This window comes from Chaetura pelagica, unplaced genomic scaffold (assembly GCF_000747805.2).
Source record: "Chaetura pelagica isolate M959 unplaced genomic scaffold, ChaPel_1.0 scaffold10, whole genome shotgun sequence".
NCBI lineage: Eukaryota > Metazoa > Chordata > Aves > Apodiformes > Apodidae > Chaetura > Chaetura pelagica.
The window spans coordinates 7066729-7090223 of record NW_009952263.1 but is presented as its reverse complement, the minus strand read 5'-3'; the positions used below and the strand labels follow the sequence as shown (position 1 = coordinate 7090223).

The following is a 23495-nucleotide window of genomic DNA, read 5'->3' as shown; positions in this document are numbered from 1 at the left end:
AAATGGAAGAATTGGATACAAGTCTGCTTTCACTACATGATCTATTACTGTTTTGTCTTGTGAAATTAAATTTGATAGCTAGTTTAACAAGACATAAAGAGACACCAGGGCTGAAATTAAAAATTGAATTAGACTCCTTGGCAATATAATTCTTGCTAACATCAGTCTGGCTAGTTTTTTTCCTAATGTATAGCAGGGGAAATACCTGTGGGTTTTATTTTTTATCTTTTTTATTATTATTTTCAGCAGCCCTTATCCTTTAAGAGATGTACTTTTTTTTTCGAAAACTAGCATGTGAGCTATTTTGTATCCTCATTGTTTTTGCATTAGGAAAAAAACAAAAAAAAAGTCATTTTACAGAAGGCTACACCAGTGTGTTGCCCTAAATAGAAGGTTTTAGCAGATCAGAAACTGGGACAGCACCTTCATAATTTTTTACCCTGATATCACATTTTTACAGAGATAAAGCTATGTGTATGGTGAGGTCTTTAAATTTATTGCCCCTTGACTGCCTCTGTCCATGTTCTTGTTCATCTTCCATTTTCTCTTTGAGAATGGTACTTTTACAGGAAGAGAGAAGGGGAAGTTGCTGGAGGAGGTTTAAAAGCAAAACTCTTGAGAATTCTCTCAGGTCACAGATTAAGTATAGTTCCTTTTACCAACTTTCAACTACCAAGCCATAAAATCCAGGCCCCTGTTTTATGTGTGCAGGACATGGTGTTCAGACTTACAAGCAGTGTATTAAAACAGAAGCAATCATACCACTCTTTACTGTGGGTTCTGTGCTATGAAAAAGAGAGCTTATAGGTTCACAGTTTATCTAAAAATATAAAAATAACCAGACTGAAACTGTCCCCAGTTGGTTAAAGGGGCCAGTTTGGGGAAATGGAAGAAAGTCTGATGAGTAGTTCCACACATCACATGTTCCCTGTCCTTTTCTGCTACCGTCCTTCCCCTCCCTGGAAAAAGTAATCTCCCTTCAAAAATCTTTCCCTTTCTCTTGGTAAGGTCATAAGGCAACTGGTCATGAAGCTGAAAGCCCAGCCCACCTGAAAGACCCTAGCAGGGCTGTTGAAAATGCTACCAGGACATCCAGGAGACATATAATAATTTCTTAGTATTCAAGACTGATTTCTTAGTTTTCAAGATGTACAATCAGGATTAACACATATGCTCAGGAGAAATCCTCACCTGTATTAGAAACTACAAATGACAAGATCTTTCTAAGATCTTTTACTGTGAAGCTCCTAATGTTTTGGATAGGCTTGGACTTTAATTAAGGCTATTTAACACTCATACTGCACCTGTACCTAGAAGTGAAGCAAAATGATGCCCCAAAATTCTGGTCGCTATTGTAAGTTAATCTTCTTAAACATATGGGCAAAGTAGGCCATTACTACTTCCTAATTCTCATTTCAATATTTTAGTAAATTTCCAGTTTCCTGTTGTCCTGAATCTTGAAGGTGATAGTATTTCTTCTATACCCATAGATTACAGTGCAAACTGGGAGATTTTGGTATCTGAGATCTTGTCCCTGCTAATATCATCTGGTCCATTATCTAATTCAGGAAGAGCACGAAAATTATTTTATTTACAGAGCCTAATTATAGCAGTTTTTGTTTGGCAGTTATTAGAGTGTTATTGCCAGATTTATTGAAATGCCTGCTAGTGCCTTGACAGTTGTAGGGTATGATTTTTCCTTACACAAATATAAATAGTGTGTATATTATACCACTACTAGTACCTTCACTTTTATGAGCAAATACAAAATAGTTTTCACGTTAACCTGGGGTGGGGGGAACCAACCACTAAAAAAACCCAAACAAAAACCAACCAACCAAAAACACCCACCAATTTTTTAATTTTTTTTTTCCAAATCTGTGCCTAAAATCAGTGCATTTAGGAGTTCTGAATGTTTTTATCAAACAAACTGGAAAGTCCAAATTACTTAAATATCTGAGTTTCGAGAAAAATACACTGATAGAAAGTTATTAGAAATGATGGGTGTTAAACACTTTTTATCTTGACATGTGAGTTTCAGAAAGCTGAAAATCACTTCTGAAAATTCTACCTGTAAGACTAAAATGTTCTTATTAATACAGCATATAGGCTATGAGAGACTTGCCCATTGTCAAGGTGTGGATATCCAAATAAGCAGCAGAATGTTCATCCCAGCTATTATGCAGCAGTTTCTGTGGATTTTATTAGAAGTAACTACACATTAAACTTCCATTATTTTTCCTTTTGTTCTGCTTTCTGTTTAATCCAATAAGGGAAAATGTCATGGCCTTGAATAGCTGTTAGGCACGTATCTCCCTATTGTATTGTTCTTACTTGCTTCAATCCCATCACTGCCTTTGAAAATTCCTCAAAGATACCACAGTTAGTTTGCTTATCTTACCAGGCTGGCACAGGAGCTAAAGTTACAGAAGGGTAGGGGCAAAACAGAGCACTGTTCCTGCCCAGGATTCCATCAAATCAGCACTGAAATCCACCAGGCATACATTCACCCATCTACCTTCATTCACAGGTTTGGAGCCTTGACCCAACTTTTTATTAAAGTAAAATGTTATTTTTGCAGGACTACCTATTCAATAAAAGTAAAACAATTTTTAGCCACAACATGTTTCCAAGGGGAGTCCTTAGTGCAGTGCAATATCACCATTTAATTTAATACATCTGTTTTATCATGAGATTCTTTTCTTGTATAAACAGAAATGTTTTGGTTTAGATTTTTGTATGGTCTTGGAAGCCAAAACTGTGCAGATGCACATATTTGCTACTTTTTTTGTTTTGTTTTGTTCTTTCAGGTAATATCAAAATTATCAAACAAGTCTACGCTATCTCAGGTATGTTAGTCACATTTTAAATATTCCAAGCTTCACTCTGAAAGATGCACACAGTTATGGCCAGAGCAAAGCTGGAAAAACCTCCAACTTCTGTGGTTTCAGGATGAGACTTTAATTAGGATCCTGCACATAGTTCTGCCACAGTCCATTTTATGAGTGACAGCTTATGATCTTTTCTTCCAGATCCTATATTTGGATATGCTGCTATAGCACCTGAATTTCAAGTACATTCTCAATCAACCAAGCCAAAGTTTTGAATATGGATAAAGCTCATTCTCTGTAGAGTATAGGCTTGCATCAGTGCCAGGTCCTACACAATTTTATCATTGTGACAGCCTTCAGAAGATAATTATGGTTGAAAACAAGGCTAATATATTTTATAAAGACAGATCTTTTGGCACTGTTTTAAGTTCTTGCCTTTTCATAGATCTCAGATGGAAAGGACCCAATTCACTAAATCTGTCAATGTATACTAAGAGAAAAGCATTAACTCAACAGAAGCTGTAGCACTCAGTAAAATAAGCCCCATGCTGCAGACCATTTAGACAGGGGCTTAGAGCATTTGGATAAAACCCCAAATCTGCATTTCCACCCAGCCAATCTTGCTTGGCCTGAATGTGGAAAATTTGACTTGACAATCTCATCTGGGTTTTTCTGTCTAAATTTAACAGTGCCTTAATCAACCTTGATTAAAAGGAATGGTCTGAGAAAAAAATTAATAGCAACCTCTTCTGAAACCATGAAGTTGCATTTCACTATGCTCTTCATTGAGATGGGTGAAGTTTGTTAATTTGATCTGAAACCTGATTCTGCCTTAGTCCATTCATCTACTACCAATAAATACAGGAAGTGATATCATGGGAATAAATTGAACTACTTTTGACTTATGGCTTGATCCCAACATGAGCTCCATGTTGGTATATCTCAGCATTCATGACCAGTATGTTTTGTTACCATGAAACAATAACAAGCAATATACTGTGGTTTCAGTAGTACAGGAAGTACAGGTCTATGTTGCCCCTAAATTACCTTGATTCCAACATCAAGCGTCCAAATTTATTTATTTATTTTTTTTTAAAAGGATGCAGATCTGCTTTTTGATTACTCATTTTTTAGGTTGATGGGGTCACACCATTAGTGCATTAATAGGATTTTGTATAAACTGAAAAATCTGCCTAGTATCCCAGCAGTGGTTTCAGTTGTGACGACTGAGAAGGATATAGAAGACATGCATTTTTAAGCTGAACTAGTATAAATGAATACATTATGAATGGTTCCATATGAAGATATGGAATTATATGAGTTACCAGCCTCAGCACTCTCTTCTGGTCCACCAGAAGTCTGCAAGTGTAATATTCAAAATAAATAATCCTTCAGAAAACAAGATTAACCTATTCAAGTGTACACATGGCACATGCCATAGAATTAAAGAATGGGTTAGGTTGGAAAGGACCTTAAAGATCATCTAGTTCCAACCCCCCTGTATGGGGAAGGACCCCTTCCACTAGACCAGGTTGCTCAAAGCTTCATCCAACCTGTCCTTGAACACTTCCAGGGAAGAGGCATCCACAACTTCCCTGGGCAATCTGTTCCAGTCTCACCATCCCCATAGTGAAGAATGCCTTCCTAATGTCTAACCTAGGAAGACATTCATGTAATCTTTCTTGGTAACAAAACATATTGCAGTAAGCTCACTAGCTATGTTGCTAGTGACCTTTTTTAATTTGTTTGTATTTTTCTCACATATGCACTTATAACCATGGTTGAAGAGGAACACTATGGAAGACTTCCAAAAGAGCCATTTTGAATGATAAATAAAAGCTGTGCTAGAGCTGGGTTTGCTCCAGGATGAACATCAGGAGAAACTGCAACATCAGATTCTGAATTTTACAGTAGTTTGTGTTATCTCCTATTTTAGACAGAGCTCAAGGGAAATGGAAATATAAAGAAGAGGCTCCCTTCAATTGTAGAAGATGAAGATGAGGATGAGGAGGGAGAAGAAGAGAGCAGCACCCTTTCACCAATCCATACAAGAAGCACAAATTGCTCTCAGCAGAAGAAGGCTGGAAGCAGTAAAAGCCACCTAGGGAGAAACTTGAAGCAGTTGGCCTCAGGAACGGTGCCCTTTCACTCACCCATCCGTGCTTGCAGTTCAAACCCCTCAAGAACCAAACATGAAACAGAACTCCATTACTACTCCAGAAGGAAGGAGAAAAACCTTAAGTTACACCTTTCAGCACTGACCACCACTGGTCCACCTGACCTGAGCCCAAGGTAATAGTTATGAACAGTTATGTTCTTCTCTATAATGCCACTCCTATTAAAAATATAATTATTGTAACACTATAAAATATTTATTTTTCTTTAATGGTTGATACTTTTGTTCATCCCACAGAGAAGTTGTCCTCTTATTGTAGGAACTATTGCACAGTATGCAGAATGCTATAACTTCAGGGCTTTATTGTAAAATAAAGTATTTCTACCAGTAAAAAGGGAAGGTATTGAGCAATTACAAAAATTACTATTTGAATAGTCTGCCTTTATGGTATCATTTTGTCCATCTATAATAATATGCATTCCCACAACAGCACTGTGAAACATTCTGAGTCCATTGGAGAGACAGCAATTTAGAAAGCAAGAAGACAATAACACAGCATAGCTCTGCAAATACAAAAAACACTGGAGTAAGAGAACTATAATGAAAAACTATTGCCTAGCAATTTTAGAAAAAACTTAGGGTTTTTACATTAGAAAAAGGAAATGTGACAAATTCTGTAGAGAGTAGCTATTGAGTTGAGAAAAATCTGGTTTTCTGTGATTTTTTTACATAAATAAGTGTCATATAATAGTTTATTGTGGTATTATCAGAGTATAATTTTTAGTATTTATTTTTTTTTTTTTATTTGTATGTTACTTGAAAGGTGATTTATGTATCTGATTTCTAAATTACTGCAACATATAATTAACTATTAACCAAGAGTTTGGGCATCAGTTCTTTGCAGAATTCACAATCACTTTTTCACATACGAGGAGCTGCAGCAGTTGATCTCCCAGTTCAAGTTTTGATTTCTATAATTTGAAGTATTTTACATGTGCAAGTACTTTTTTGTTCACTGGAGACAGAATGGCACTTTCAGCAATTTACCATTGCGAACATGAAAGAGCCACAGCTTGACTGGTATTTGTTTTGCTCTGTCAAGGCACCTATCCCTAGGGATGCAATCATAAGAAGGACATGGAACACTATATAAAAATCATTCCCCCTCATCATATATCAGATCAGTACAGCTACATTTCAAATGGAAGCAAGATACAAACCTATTTAAGGTTAGTTTTCTCAACATGAGGGAAGATAGTGTGTGGAAAGCCAGCTTCTACACTAGCAAAATTGAAATGCATAGTGAATATTTTCTCATTTCTTTCATAGATCTCTTGTGAATTTGGTTCAGGCCACCTATGAGTAAAGGTCATGATCATTTGCATGACAAGTGGTAATTCAGGGAAAAGATACCTTTCATATTTTCTGCTGAAATCTAATCTTGCTTATTATTGTTCTGAGCACAGGTGGCCAGACATTGGCACCCAAGGCTGCAAAAGCAACTGTGAATTTATTGGTACATATATTATTATTTCCTATTTCCATTCATAAATGTATAACTGCAGAATAATCCTGTTAATAGGCTGGAAAATTAGCACAAGATATATGTTTTTCAGACTTTGTTTTCCAGCCAAAACACTTTCATATTATTTCCAATAATTAGCTTACATTATTACATTTCAACTGACAAGTTGAAACAACTTTTAAAAAAGCCTTAAATGTTTCTCAGTATGTATTAAAGAAAAAAAGACCTTAATTAAGATCCTCTCTTTTGTTTGCTGCTGAACAGTAACATAGTGGGACAGAACAAGTCTGGCTGAAATGTCCAATCAGTACAGTTATGAGGTGTATAATCACACTTTGTTAAGGGAATATACTTTGTCTGCTTGAGAAACTTAGTCTACTGTGGTTGTTCTCTAGAGTAAGCCAATCAGAATTCTCCACTGGTGCTTCAGCTTCTTTCTTTGTACAACACAGTGAAGGCAATAAAACACAGAGACTAGGTAAAATAGTTCTTGACATAAGGAATAGAGGCCAGCACCCTAAATTCTAGGATCCATCGTAGTCTTCCCTATCAATTTTGGGTACTACCTAAAAAGTATTAGAGCATCAACAGGAAGAAAGTTTAAATTATAATAAAAGCAGTCCTAGGAGAAGGCATTTGTATACTTTAATTTCATCAGACACACATGCATGAGTGCACTCCAGTCCTTATTGACTGGACAGAAGAGCTCACATATCAACAACATTGACCTTTTGATTGACTCTGGCTTCTAGGAGTGGAGGTAACTGTCTTCAGGAGAAAGTTCAGGGCTGTACAATAGCTAATACAGAAAGAGGTGGAACATAATTACTTTTTATCACCTCATGCTTTCAACTCACTTGCATATGTCAGTCCACAGTCCATTCCTTCTCTGTGAATAAGCATCTTGCCCATTACATATTTCCCACATAGAACTTGTCTTTTTGCTCTCTGGAACTGGATTTTTTTGCTAATATGATTTATTTTTAATCTGAATCTTTAAACACTCTAAAGATTATAGTGTCTATAAATTCAAAGTCATGTCTCAGTAGGTTTTCCTCTGTGTGCTTTAAAAGCAGTTAAAATGTTAGCATTTTATATAATTAGAAATCTCTAGAAAAAGGATATTGGTGTTTAAAATTTGCTTTTTGAAGCAGTGAGGCCAGATGACATTAAATAGTTCTTATAGCAAATTTTAAAAAAAGGAATCATTCAGGTTTTCAGCTGCAGATAACGGTATAGGCCAAAGCAGCTCAAGCACCACATTTGAGTCAGAAAAAACTTCTTTACTGTGAGAGTGACAGAACACTGGAACAGGCTGCCCAGAGAGGCTATGGAGTCTCCTTCGCTGGAGACATTCAAAACCTGCCTGGACACATTCCTGTGTGATGTGCTCTAGGTGATCTTGCTCTGGCAGGGGGGTTGGACTAGATGATCCTTCGAGATCGCTTCCAACCCCTAAGATTCTGTTATTTTGTGTGATTCTGTGAGTCTCAGCTCCCAGAGGCTGGTTGAGATTAAAGTGAAGTCTACTAACATCCAATTGGCATCATGAACACTCAAACATGACACAGAGCCCTAAGTCCACATGAAGAGCCAAGAAGGACAAGAACATATAGTATGTGCCCAGGGCTCGAAGTTATGTGGGTCTTTCAAGCCAAATGCATTACATATTATTGTGTTGTCTGTTCTTCCTTTCTCCAAACATTTCCAGCCGAGAGATTTGCTTCAGAATATCCTTATTGGATGGAATGTCTCATTTCCATCATAGCCGTTATGACCATTGACTAAGACTGTCTGCTTTAGCCTTTCCAGATTAACTCATCTGCCTACTGCAAGATAAATTCTGAATTTTGTGCCTGGACAAATTAAGAAATTGATGCTCTGCATCTGTCAACTGGCATTTTTTTTAGTTACTTTCACTGACTTGAAAATAGTTCTCTTTATAACACCGTTTCTTATAAATGAGAAAAAATATTCATAAATGTATATTTTTAACAATGTGTACTGATTCCCCCATCTGATACGTTTCCTATTCTTTGTATTCAGCTATTGATAATTGTATAAAATGCTTCTTTTCTTTATTCCTTGGATTCTTGAAACTGCAATTTGGAGGTCAACTGTAGTGCATGAGTAGAAAAAAATAACAAAAATGCCTTTTCTAGTAGTTAGATCCAATATCAATACTAATGTAACTGGGACATTGCAGGCTGGTCTACACACCTTCCTGTACTCAGTTTGCAAACAAGATGGCTCTGCCAGAGCTAGTTAGTTTTAACCAAATTTGAGAACAGCTATTTGTATGGCAGCAACACTGTGGTTCACAGAGATGCTTTTATAAACATATTATGTTCAGTCTTAGGCTCTGCCTAAGTAAGCCTAATACAAGTTGCAGGGAGATTTAAAATTCACAGGAGCACAATGAAGCATCTTTATAGTTCATGTAGAAGAAAGAATGGCAACAGATTACTTAGATACAAAAAGCAAACTATATTCAATAAAGGTTTTATTAGGACCCAGAATACTCTGCAGAAGTAATGAAAATTTTGAAACTTCAGTTAGTTATGTTTGGCCTTACATTCCTTCCTCTAACAGTAAGTTGGATCTTTAGAGACTCACAAGAATTATGCCAATATAATAGCTTTTACTTTTCTCTAAACTTAATGTTGTGTAAAATTTACCACTGCTTAAAAATGTGCCCTTTAGGAATAATTTTAACAGCATGATTATTGTGATGTTTGTCAAAATGCTCCATCACTCTGATTTTTCTCAACAGAATTGTTGATGGGATTGAAGATGGAAACCATAATGAGGAAAGCCAAGCCTTTGACTTCAGCTCTGACCAGCTCAGACAAGAATCCAGGTTATCTCCTACAATTGGAGGTGAGTTTTGCTTGGGAAAATTACTCTTTTCATAAATGTTTTTTGTTCCCATTTGTTTCTTCAGTTCTTTAAAATGGCATAAATTGATTTAACATATATCCATTATTTCCATGCCATTTCAGTACCACAACTGGTACTGTAGAAAAATATAACAGGGTCCCAAAGGTCATTTGTTGTTTTCCTTCTGACAGACAGTCATGATAAAACACAGTACTGTATTTTCATGCATTATATTTTACCAGCACTATGGGAGGATCATCCAGGAGCCTCACGTTCCCAGACCTTTGGGCATGGAAGGTACTGAACACAAGGACAAAATTCAACTGAAAAACATTCTAACAACAAATTTAAAAACCCAACTTGGATCCAAACTTGGATCTCATTTTTTGTTAAAGATATTTAAAGAAGTGGAGGAGAGTGAAAGTACCTAAGTTTTTAGAGGAGTGCAAAACTTGAATAGCAAGAGGTTTTAGTAAGCCTGGAATTACATACACTGTAACAGAGAGTCAGACCAGTGGATTAATACTTAAGTGACTCAAGTAACACAGCTCAGGCTGTTTCCAACATCCCCTTTTAGTCTTTTAGGAACAAACAGTCCTCACACTGTCAAGTACCTTTTGCGTGGAGGCTATTAGGGCACATTTTGTTCCTCTTTAAGCAAAACAGAAAAATAATAATAGAAGCTTAATTGTATCTATAATTTTTAAAAACAGTTGACATGTCACACAGTGGTCAACAGGGTCTTCATTGTCAGAGGACAATACAAATGATTTGTCACATTTTTCTTGCACATTATAAACTGAACATTAAAAACAAGATTTTACTTTAAGTGGATCCAAGTACAAACTAGGTTTACATTTCAAGTATTGGATAAGTGCAAGAACAGCATTGTTGTTTTCGAGTTATTTTTACTCCTCTCATTTACATGCATTCTTGGATTCTTTTCAGAGGCTGAAATTGGTGCTGCAGTGCTTGTTATCAAAGCAGAAGAGACCAAACAGCAGATCAGCAGGCTTAATAATGAGGTAACAAGCTTTTGTGGGGCTTGGAGGCTATTGCCAATGAGTCAAGGAATGCTGGAGAAAACTCAGAAAACTTAGAAATATGGTAACTGTGATAAAAGAGTAAGCAAAACTGGATGGTATTCCTACATTTAGAGCAGTTCGGGGCTTTTAATTCTTTCCCAGATTAATTTTCTACATGAAAGCTATATGAAAGTTTGTGTCATGTGCTAGAACTAAAAACAAAATGAGGCTAGTATAGTGAGTGTATCTAATTTTCTTACGGAATCACAGAATCTTAGGGGTTGGAAAGGACCTGGAAAGATCATCTAGTCTAACCCCCCTGCCAGAGCAGAGTCACCCAGAGCACATCACACAGGAACGTGTCCAGGCGGGTTTTGAATGTCTCCAGTGAAGGAGACTCCACAACCTCTCTGGGCAGCCTGTTCCAGTGCTCTGTCACTCTCACAGTAACGAAGATTTTTCTGATGTTTACGTGGAACTTCTTATGTTCCAATTTACACCCAGTGCCCCTTGTCCTGTCATTGGACATCACTGAGAAGATTCTGGCTCTGTCCTCCTGACACCTGCCCGTTACATATTTGTAAACATTGATGAGGTCACCCCTCAGTCTCCTCTTCTTCAGGCTAAAGAGACCCAGGTCCCTCAGCCTTTCCTCATAAGGGAGATGTTCCACTCCATCATCTTTGTGGCTCTGTGCTGGACTCTTTCAAGCAGGTTCCTGTCCTTCTTGAACTGAGGGACCCAGAACTGGACACAATATTCCAGATGTGGCCTCACCAATGCAGAATAGAGAGAGAGGAGAACCTCTCTTGACCTACTAACCACGCCCTTTCTAATGCACCCCAGGATGCCATTGGCCTTCTTGGCTACAAGGGCACATTGCTGGCTCATGGTCATCCTCCTGTCCACCAGGACCCCTAGGTCCCTTTCTCCTACACTGCTCTCCAGCAGGTCAGCCTCCAACCTTTACTGGTACATGGGGTTGTTCTTCCCCAGATTCAAGACTCTACACTTGTCCTTGTTGAATTTCATTACATTTCTCCCTGCCTAACTCTCCAGCCTGTCCAGGTCTTGATGAATTACAGCACAGCCTTCTGGTGTGTCAGCCACTCCTCCCAGTTTAGTGTCATCAGCAAACTTGCTGAGGGCACACTTAAGATTTATTCTCCTCTGTATGTGTTTCTATGTCTCTTTCCTCTCATTCTTTCCCCAAGCCCCTTCTTCCAGCTTTCTTGTCCTGTTGAATGCTTTGCTTTTGAAGAACTTCCTTAAAAGTAATGCACATCCTGCCATGTTCGAATCCGCATCAAATATCTAAAACCACTTTACGTGTGCCTGTTTGGAATGAAACAGTTCATCCATGCCTGCTCAAGCAATATGACCTGAGGAATGCAGGGCCAGTATTGTTCAGTGGTAATCTGTAATTGACTACTAATCTAACACTAGAGAGGAGATTTTCTCTGGCTAAACTGTTTCATATATCCCACCACAGCAGTGCTTTGGCTAGCAAGAATTTAAATTCATAGTCATAGAATCATAGAATCCTAGGGGTTGAAAGGGACCTCGAAAGATCATCTAGTCCAACCCCCCCCTGCCAGAGCAGGGTCACCTAGAACACATCACATAGGAACGCATCCAGGTGGGTTTTGAATGTCTCCAGTGAAGGAGACTCTACAACCTCCCTGGGCAGCCTGTTCCAGTGCTCTGTCACTCTCACAGTAAAAACATCTTTTTGGATATTCACCTTAAACCTCCTATGCTCCAATTTGCACCCATTGCCCCTTGTCCTGTCACTGGTCATCACTGAGAAAAGCCTAACTCCATCTTCCTGACACTCACCCCTTACATATTTGTATTTGATGAGGTCAATAGAGTTACTTCAAAACTAAAATCTGTTCCCAGCATACTCCGTCTTTCAGTATGAAGAGATTAGAGACAATTTCTTATGATTCTACATGAGGAAACCTTTAAAAACACAGTTTCACTTCTTTTTTGCTGATCTCTTTCATAACAGAAATGTCAAGATTTATTATTTTTCCTTTCATATTGGGCACACTTAGTCTAGTTATTCTTTATTTCCATATATTTGGCTTATAAACCTCTTTTATCCTGGGTCAGGTTAACTTGATCAGATAATTTAAATGTCTTAAGTCCATGCATGGTTAGTCACTGCAAATACATCCCCTCATTTGTATGTCTAGCTGTAGAGTTTGGACAAAAGTCTCATGCCCATTGACTAAAGTTCTTTATAAGGCTTGGTCAAAGAACTCAGAAGTATCTCTAGGATGTTGACTGACAACATTTTTATAATAGAAAATTATCTTTCCTATGTAATACTTTTGAAACAGAAAAGTAATACTGATTCATCCCTTTTGACTTTGAAGAGGACAGGTATTTTCAAAATATGAAGATGTATTATGTGGTTATCTGCAAAAAGCAATTGGAAAATACATCATGGTGATAGGTGTGCTAAGGCTGGCATCTTGTGATTAACCAAACATTTCAAATGCAATAGTTCTGGGCTTGTTGTTGCTTTTCTAGTGAACAGCAATAAATAAGTCTTGGAGCTGTGCAATATATTAAACAGAAGAAGGAGAAAAAAATATTAAGGTTATTCCCTCCATGCATGATTTTAATTTTCCGTGCTAACATTATCGGTACCAAAAATGTTATGCAACTTGCTTGCTCACACTAACATAAAAAAGGAAAACAGAATTCAAAATTCAGAGACAAACATTTCACTGTTCTGAATATGGTTCACCCTTATCTTGAGAAAGAGAGAAAACAGGTCACAAGTAGCCAACAGCAGCGAACACTATCATTAATACATTTTCCAGTGGAGATCAGAAGTCAATCAACAGATGCAAAAATAACTGCTTTCATGAAAGGCAATTGTATTACAACAGTTCACTAGTTAGCTTAAAAACATTTCAGCTGTTCATTGGAGGAACAAAGACATACATCTTCCCATTCAAACATTCAATACATTCTGCTATTAGTGAAGCAAATCAAAGCACTAAAGTTACCTCAGAGATAGATCTACAAAATAAGCCATATCTAGCTTAGATCTTCAGTGAAGCTCTTGGCAGTATTTTAGGCAGATGACATTCACAACCTAATCCAAAGGAAAGTTCATTTCCATAAGGATGGGACTAACAGAAGACAGAGTCTTGATTTAATTTTTCAGAATTTGTTAAGTATTAACTTTAGGGCTAATGCACTCAGAGATTTCATCTAAGGAGGACAGGCTCCAGAGTCAGCACTCCCACTTTATTAGGCAATGTGGGAGAAACTAGAACACATCCCAGATTCCTATTGTATAGCTCCATAGTGTGGCTGCTCATTCAGTTACCCAACTTCTTCATTCCCTAACCTGACTTCTCATTTTGAGCCTGAATGAGATCCAAGCTGATAAAAGGGGAATTTAACTCTAGTTCAGTATTGCAAGGTGGAGCAGAACAGGACTACTTAATCTCCTACCCTATTTGTCCATTTCACTTAGTTTAAATACTCACTGAATAAAAAAGGCATAACTTTCATTATAGCTCAGTATGTTCGGTATAAAGAAGTCCCCTGACTCACATTTACTGAAAACGTGTTCTTTGTTACAAGTTCATAACTATACTAGCACATGAGGTACATCGTTTTGCAGCAAAGCAATTCCAATAATTCACTTTGGAAAACATAATCCAGTCAAGAAAAATGTGTCAAAAAGTGAACTAATGACTTTTACTGATGATGAAAACTAATTACAACTAATCTATTAATTTTGGATTTTAGCTATGGAAATTTAGCATAAAAGCCTAGATATAAAAGCTAGTATTGTTTATGTTAAGAAATAAAAGCTTTCTAAACCATAAACACCAAGTAAATATATTTTATATCCACTGAGATTTGTACAAATGTATCTTCCTTCTAGCATTGACATTCATATTGCTGAAGAAATCTTACCTTGTTCTCTCTCTCTCTCTGCTCTTGTACTTTGATGATTGTAGAGTAGCCTTTCCAGCTATTTTTTTCTTTTAATGTTAGCTTAATAGCAATAGCTATTGGCAGGTGAAGGTAACAAAAATAGCTGATGCTCTATATTTATTTTTTTAAGCAGAACATACAGTACACATATGGCATAGGCCCTGTATACTATGGTGTCTCTCTTGCACTCTTCCTTGGTGGAAAAGCAACTGAGTCTAAGAAATTAGTCAAGAGAGAAAGCCATGCAGTGTAAAATTTAACTGGGCACCGAAAATATAATTCAAATTTCAATAAAATATTACAGCCACCACAGATGAAGATGATTATCCACTTAACTCTCCAAGAGGCATTTCAAAACCTTGTACTGAAAAGATCTATTTTTCCCAACATGTAAACATAAATCTCTGCTGGTATACAAGTTCACTTCTCTTTCTCCTACGCCTAGAAGATACAATGAAAGGGTGATAGCCATTCTCCTTCTAAACCAAATTTACACTGAAAACGTCCTGTTCCAGCAGATCTCAACAAATCAAATTCGTTCTGTCTTGCTTTGCCCCTCACGTTTTCTAAAACTCTTCATTATGGGTAGCGTTTTCATTTGGTTTGGTTTTGGTTGGATCTTTTAAGTCACTGACAAAATACACAATCTCAAACTGCACCAGCCTAAGTAACTGCTAATGAGGAGAACTCCCTTCCTGTGTCATGATCATCAAAATACAGAATCCCAGGTTGGAGGGCTCATCTGGTCCAACTTTTCTTGGCAAAAGCATGGCCTAGACAAGATGGTCAAGCACCCTGTCTAGCTGAATCTTGAACATGCTCAGTGTTGGGGAATCCACTACTTCTGCAGGGAGATTATTCCCATAGTTGATGGTTCTCATTGTGAAAAATTTTCCTCATGTCCAATTGGAAACTCCCCAGGAGCAACTTGCACCCTTTACCCCTAGTCTTTTCCATATTTCATGGCCTTCCAGATTTCTGGATTTATTTCACTGAAACTGAACCATCATTTTGTTGCCTATATCCTATATATTTAATCTGAACTCAAATCAGCTGCACTGGATATTTATTTATTATTTTTTCGGCAACTATCTTTATTCCTAAACTGTCACTAAATCAGAAATGTCTGTCACCATAATACCAGAAACCACAGGGATGCTGATAGATGATCAGTGAAGAGTCTGTCTCAGTTCAGTTCTCATTTCATTCATTCAACAATGCACTTACTGGGAAACAGTGCCAGCAACTAGTTAATCTGAGCCTTGAAAAGACAATTCTGGCTGAAAGTTCCCTCAACTTTATGAAGCACCAGAACAGAAGTAGCAATGAAATACCAAGCAAGGAAATAAAGAAGCTGCCATACCCAGTGCAAGCCAGGCAGCTTCCCTGTGCAGTCAAAATCCAACTTCCATTTCTCAATAAGTAAATTTTCTTTTTCACTGCTTCGGGTGTTCAGAAAGCATGGTAGGAAGGTGCCTGAGTGAAGTATGAGTTGCAAAAGGGAGTAATCCACAGGGAGAAAAAAAAATACCAATGTATTAGGTTTATAATCAGAAAAAAATATATACATTTATTCCAGATATATGCAGGAACAGTGAAGAGTGACAGCCATTATAGTAGAAAATGTAACACTTAAAAAATGTTAAATGCTAGAATATTTAATGGAAAAACAAAGGAACCTCCTTAGCCAATACCATTTAAACAAAGCAATAATCAACATCATCATCTTACATTACACGGATCTTTTCATCACTTTTATGGAAAGTTTTAAACACAATCACACCCATTCCTACTTAACTATACAGAACGAAGTATTCAGACTGCACAACAGTTCAATTAAAAAAAATATTCTTTCTACTGAAACTGTCAAAAGTAACTTGAAAATGCAAATACAACTACTAGAACTTATATTAGTCAGGCATCAGAAAGGGCTAATATTGAAGTCCATGTATCAAAAAGAAAAATCTGGGATTTTTTACTTCACGTCTGAATTATAGTCTCTTTTTAGTGTGCTAAAAATGTACCAATGCATTGCTTTTAACTACCCTGAGAAGCACCTCTTGCTAATTCAAGCTAAATCTGTATAAATCCCAGTTTCCAATTCAGGAAACATTGCTGTACCCTTTTCAAGTCCTGGAAACTGTTAAGGCAGCATTTCAAGAATATTTGGGATCTGACAGATTGTTTTAAAGCTGTCTGCCTGGCACAGCAGGAACCATTTGTACAACTAGCTGTACTGCCTAGCAATACTCACTAAAATCCTGAAAAGATAATAACTTTACCAGCATGAAAGGAATTAATCCTTTTGCTCAAGAAGAAAGAGTACTGCTTCTATTTGTCTTTCATAGATTTTAAACTTATTTTGTTTTTAATTTCTATTCTTTGGCACTTTCTGAAGCAGTATGAAATTAACAGTATTGATAATATTTTTTCCTGTTACACCTGCTTATGTGCATCTGCTGAAGAATCTTTGCAGGGTGTAAAAAAGTAACATAAACAGTACAGTGCTGATAGTAACATTATGTGTACGTATAGAAGTATGATAATATGGTCACAATTAGTAGTAGCACAGATATTGAAGGTTTAATCTGATAAGATTACCAGTTTGTAAAATTCAGATAAGGTTATAAATTATCCAGAAAATTATTTATTTGCTTTGTCTGTGTGTCAAGCAGTATTAGTCAAAATTGATCTCACTAAATTGTAGTCAATTACTAATGAAGTTTGACATCAAAACTTCTGATTTTAGACTATCATCTACTGGAAACTATTAAATCATACAACAAAATCTGGTGTATCAGGTCAGTTCGTATGACTACACAAGAGCAAGTTTTTGAGAAGACTGCACTCTAAGAGCTAGCAAATAGTATATGGCACTAGAGGAAATGGTAATTACCAGAAATTCAGGATTGCCACAAGTACTGATGCTCAGATTGATTTTTGCTGTATTATCTTGGTGAAACAAGAAACATATTAAAGAATAATTCAACTTTTTAAAAGCCTTTAAGTAATTGGAAATGGAAGAAAAATGTGGACTGAACCAAACAAGGTATGTCAAAGTTGCAGATATTTTCACACAGCTTTCATAGTTTAGGTATGGTGCATAGTCAGCAGATATTGTCCATACTCATCTTCCTATCTGCACAACTGCAGAAAACTGGATGGGAAATGAGGCACACAAAACAAAGTTGCTTGATCTGCTAGGAGAAGGGGTCAGTGATGATCCTATAAAAACCTGATAACTATCAAATCAAGGTAGCCATGAGTTTGGCTGTCCTTCTTCCCCTTTCTCTTCAAGAAGCTTTTGGAGTTTTTGCAGTGCCATCTCCCATTTCTCAATGGAGCACAGAAGTTTTAGCATGGTTGATATGCCCAGCAATCTGACTATATGTTTCCTTACAGTACCAAAAACCTCCTCTGGCTGCTCTGACCCCACAGGAAGGCTGTTCACAAATCACTTTCCTAACGTATTTTAGTCCTTCACTCTTACTGAAGTTCAAATGAGGCATTCAAAGACTCATAACAGCTGGCAGGAGTTCTGGTTATTTTCCATCTAGCATAACTTAATAAGGTAACAATGCAGAAAGAAAGGGAGGTGGAGTCAGAGACAGAGGGGGATCTGTAATATCCCTCAAGAGTCTCCTCCCTTTAAGGATTTTCCCTCCAAGGCTAGTGTCATCATTACAAAACTATATAACAGTGTGATGGATTTGAAATCTTAGCTCAGAGAGAAGCAGATAGATGTATTGAAGTTTCCTATGTTCCTTCTAAGAATTTCTTTATAATTATTGTGCCCATAGTAATGCTGTCAAACTCAGCCTGAAATGTCTTTTCTTCTTTGGAACCATCCTGTCAGAAAAATGAAAACTGTATTTCTACTTCTGATTACATGAAAATTAATCTGTATAGGGCATCTCATTGGTGATGTCTTAAGTACAGGGCAAATTAAGTCCCACTGCATTAGCTTTTTTCTTTTTGACAGGTGGTTTATCCTTCTGAAGACAAATGTGCAGTCGTGTCTTTTTTTCATCAGAGTATTTTCACTAGCATAAGTGTAAGAAACTCTATTTTAACAGGAATGACAGTGGTTTGACCTAAAATAGATTGATAGCTACCATGGAGATAAAGTTCATTTCTACCTCTTCATAGGTTCATTTCTCTTTATTAAAAATAATTGCCTGATTTTTAACTTTCTATAAACTTTTCCTTAAGAAGGAAAAAGGAAAAATGAACACATTTGAAATGGTGAGTGGCTCACTTTTACATTTGAGTTAGGTTTTTCCTTTCCCATGAAAGTCCTTATAATGTCCTAAAAATATCACTATTAATGTTGATATATCAATTTACTTTAAAAGACAAATTCATAACCTGTCAATCTGATTCCCACTCAAGGCAGTAATTTTTGGAAGACAAAAGATTTCATATGATTCATGTCATTAATTGGATACTATCAGTGGTGTCAGCATTAAATAAAAACCAAGCCAAAATAAAACAAAACCAAAAACCACAACAAACAAGATAGAAAATAAGATTCTTCCTTTTGTACACACTCCAGAGTTTTCTATGCTATGAACTACTGTCTCTCCCAATGTCATATACAATACCTTTCAAGCATATATTAACTACATGAAAACAAACTGTTTCATACACTTTTATATTTTTAAAATGTTTAGGGGTAGCAAGTGGTTTTTGGAATTTCCAGTTTCTTTCCCTTTTTTGTATGTTTTGTTTTTAGTACCAATCCACCAGATTTTCTTGTAACTACTACTCAACTCTGACAACTTTATGTATGAGTTTCTTTCATTTTACTGGGAAGACAGCAGTATGTTTCACATCTGTATTTCCGAGTAAGATTTCACAAAACTTCTTTTTTTCTTTTTTTTTCATTCATCAGCATAAAATTGGTTCCTTAAAAAGGTTTATTTATTAAAATATGTAATGACTGCTCAAGAAGCTATTGACATTATATCACCACTGGAAGTCATCCAAGTTCTGACCCTAAGACCATTCTTTATACATAAAATATCATTTTAAATCAGGTGAATTATGCCTATAGTGCTTCCATCACACATTTATATTGACTTATTTGAGTTATTACAATATGCTACAAGAAGTGTAACAGCTCTGGTAAGATTGCCGGATGGAATATTTCTCACCCATATAGAAACAGAGAATCATGGAATCACTTGGGTTGGAAAAGACCTTTAAAATCATTGAGTCCAACCATTAACCCTAATCTACCAAGTCCAGAAATAAGCCATATTCCCAAGCACCTCATCTAGGCAACTCTCAAACACATCCAGGAATGGTGATTCAACCACCTCCCTGGGCAGCATGTTCCAATATCTGAAAACCCTTTCTGTGGAAAGGTTCTTCCTAATGTCTAGTTGAAACCTCCCCTGGTGCAGCTTGAGGACATTTCCTCTGGTTCTGTCACCAGTTATTTGTGAGAAGAGACCAGCACCTACCTCTTTACAATGTCCTTTGAGGTAGTCATAGAGGGTGATGAAGCCTATCCTCAGCCTCCTTTTCTTCAGCCTAAATAGCCCCAGTTCCCTCAGCCGCCTCTCATGGGTCTTGTTCTCAAAGACATTCACCAGCTTTGTTGCCCTTATTTGTGCACGCTCCAGCACTTTGATGTCTTTCTAGTATTGAGGTGCCCAAAACTGGACACATTATTCAAGATGTGGCCTCACCAATGCCAAGTGTATTAGCAGAGTATATTTCTTTAAAGTAAAGATACAGGTCAAAGTTGATATTGTTAGAGGGGGATCTGTAATATCCCTCAAGAGTCTCCTCCCTTTAAGGATTTTCCCTCCAAGGCTAGTGTCATCATTACAAAACTATATAACAGTGTGATGGATTTGAAATCTTAGCTCAGAGAGAAGCAGATAGATGTATTGAAGTTTCCTATGTTCCTTCTAAGAATTTCTTTATAATTATTGTGCCCATAGTAATGCTGTCAAACTCAGCCTGAAATGTCTTTTCTTCTTTGGAACCATCCTGTCAGAAAAATGAAAACTGTATTTCTACTTCTGATTACATGAAAATTAATCTGTATAGGGCATCTCATTGGTGATGTCTTAAGTACAGGGCAAATTAAGTCCCACTGCATTAGCTTTTTTTCTTTTTGACAGGTGGTTTATCCTTCTGAAGACAAATGTGCAGTCGTGTCTTTTTTTCATCAGAGTATTTTCACTAGCATAAGTGTAAGAAACTCTATTTTAACAGGAATGACAGTGGTTTGACCTAAAATAGATTGATAGCTACCATGGAGATAAAGTTCATTTCTACCTCTTCATAGGTTCATTTCTCTTTATTAAAAATAATTGCCTGATTTTTAACTTTCTATAAACTTTTCCTTAAGAAGGAAAAAGGAAAAATGAACACATTTGAAATGGTGAGTGGCTCACTTTTACATTTGAGTTAGGTTTTTCCTTTCCCATGAAAGTCCTTATAATGTCCTAAAAATATCACTATTAATGTTGATATATCAATTTGCTTTAAAAGACAAATTCATAACCTGTCAATCTGATTCCCACTCAAGGCAGTAATTTTTGGAAGACAAAAGATTTCATATGATTCATGTCATTAATTGGATACTATCAGTGGTGTCAGCATTAAATAAAAACCAAGCCAAAATAAACCAAAACCAAAAACCACAACAAACAAGATAGAAAATAAGATTCTTCCTTTTGTACACACTCCAGAGTTTTCTATGCTATGAACTACTGTCTCTCCCAATGTCATATACAATACCTTTCAAGCATATATTAACTACATGAAAACAAACTGTTTCATACACTTTTATATTTTTAAAATGTTTAGGGGTAGCAAGTGGTTTTTGGAATTTCCAGTTTCTTTCCCTTTTTTGTATGTTTTGTTTTTAGTACCAATCCACCAGATTTTCTTGTAACTACTACTCAACTCTGACAACTTTATGTATGAGTTTCTTTCATTTTACTGGGAAGACAGCAGTATGTTTCACATCTGTATTTCCGAGTAAGATTTCACAAAACTTCTTTTTTTCTTTTTTTTCATTCATCAGCATAAAATTGGTTCCTTAAAAAGGTTTATTTATTAAAATATGTAATGACTGCTCAAGAAGCTATTGACATTATATCACCACTGGAAGTCATCCAAGTTCTGACCCTAAGACCATTCTTTATACACAAAATATCATTTTAAATCAGGTGAATTATGCCTATAGTGCTTCCATCACACATTTATATTGACTTATTTGAGTTATTACAATATGCTACAAGAAGTGTAACAGCTCTGGTAAGATTGCCGGATGGAATATTTCTCACCCATATAGAAACAGAGAATCATGGAATCACTTGGGTTGGAAAAGACCTTTAAAATCATTGAGTCCAACCATTAACCCTAATCTACCAAGTCCAGAAATAAGCCATATTCCCAAGCACCTCATCTAGGCAACTCTCAAACACATCCAGGAATGGTGATTCAACCACCTCCCTGGGCAGCATGTTCCAATATCTGAAAACCCTTTCTGTGGAAAGGTTCTTCCTAATGTCTAGTTGAAACCTCCCCTGGTGCAGCTTGAGGACATTTCCTCTGGTTCTGTCACCAGTTATTTGTGAGAAGAGACCAGCACCTACCTCTTTACAATGTCCTTTGAGGTAGTCATAGAGGGTGATGAAGCCTATCCTCAGCCTCCTTTTCTTCAGCCTAAATAGCCCCAGTTCCCTCAGCCGCCTCTCATGGGTCTTGTTCTCAAAGACATTCACCAGCTTTGTTGCCCTTATTTGTGCACGCTCCAGCACTTTGATGTCTTTCTAGTATTGAGGTGCCCAAAACTGGACACATTATTCAAGATGTGGCCTCACCAATGCCAAGTGTATTAGCAGAGTATATTTCTTTAAAGTAAAGATACAGGTCAAAGTTGATATTGTTAGAAGGAAAAAAAGGTATGTATTTCAGGCATGACTGCATAAATAAACACTGTGATATTTTGTCCTGCCATAACAGGTGACAACTTTAACTCAAGAGGTTTCACAGTTAAGTAAGGACATGAAGAACGTGATGCACCTTCTGGAGAACCTGCTCACATCTCAGAAACCTCCAGGGTTCTGTGCTGTGCATAGCATATCTAGAAGTCCTACCCTGGAAAGTCTGCAGTCTCGAATGGCTTGGACTACGCATCAACCTTGCACACACATGCAAGCTGGGAACTTTACTTGCACAAAAGCACAAGTCTGCCACAGCAACACATTACGTGACATTTGGAATACAGATTTGTCCTCTGTAGGCAGCAGTCCCCAAAGAACTGAACCCAACCTGCAAAATTCTACGGACAGTGAATTTTATTATACACCAGGCCTTCACAATTCCCCCTCCCAGTATCAGGTAATTCAGAAAGACAATTTGCAATTTTTAAGATGCACCTCTTCCCCTTCAGACACTACCTTGACTCCCCTTCAGTCTATTTCAGCAACTCTTTCTTCTTCAGTATGCTCGTCATCAGAGACATCATTGCACCTCGTGCTGCCCAGCAAATCTGAGGAAGGTAGCTTTAGCCAAGGAGCAATCAGCTCATTAAGCCTTGAGAACCTGCCAGGATCTTGGGACCTGGAAGGAACAGCCGGAGTAGTTTCTGCACAAACCCCAGATTTCCCAGTAGACATTGTGACAAGCACAAGGGATGTTAAAGATAAAGATTACAAAGCCATAGATGTATAATGAAAAACAGTGAAGTGGTACTCAAAGCATGTTCCACAGCTGCCAGTTTAAATTTAGACAGTACTGCATGACTGCTTTATTTCACCTTTTCTCTGGCCATCATGGAGACTTACAAATGTGAACATTCATTTTTATAGAAGGAAAAGGTATTGCAGGTTCATATTGTAGGAAAAAAGATATTTCTAGATTCTAGAAGCATGTTGAAAAGCATTTTGTATACAGATGTAACTTACTGGTCTGTTTGACAGACTTTTGTGGCAGTCCAAAGACCCTGAGGGTCTGAGCAGCTGGAAGTCTAGGAGAAAAGAAATGTCATGGGTGGCTTTTGTTCATCGAAGCCAAGGTTTTTCATGAGCGTTTGACTGTTGTTCCCAAACAATATCTATGGCACTGTTTACTTCAGGCCATCGTGGATCCTGCTGGTCTGTTTGTCAGTTCTTTGA

The 23495-nt window shown here is 37.1% G+C and overlaps 1 protein-coding gene across 1 annotated transcript in view; it reads left to right on the top strand.

The window, feature by feature from the left end:
• Positions 1–23052, top strand: part of KCNH8 (potassium voltage-gated channel, subfamily H (eag-related), member 8) — a 185937-nt gene extending 162885 nt beyond the window's left edge. The window contains exons 12-16 of the mRNA XM_010007532.1: positions 2811–2849; positions 4768–5123; positions 9246–9352; positions 10301–10377; positions 22342–23052. Coding sequence (XP_010005834.1) covers positions 2811–2849; positions 4768–5123; positions 9246–9352; positions 10301–10377; positions 22342–23052 — 1290 coding nt within the window. The remainder of the gene's footprint in view (positions 1–2810; positions 2850–4767; positions 5124–9245; positions 9353–10300; positions 10378–22341) is intronic.
• The last annotated feature ends 443 nt before the right edge of the window (positions 23053–23495 follow it).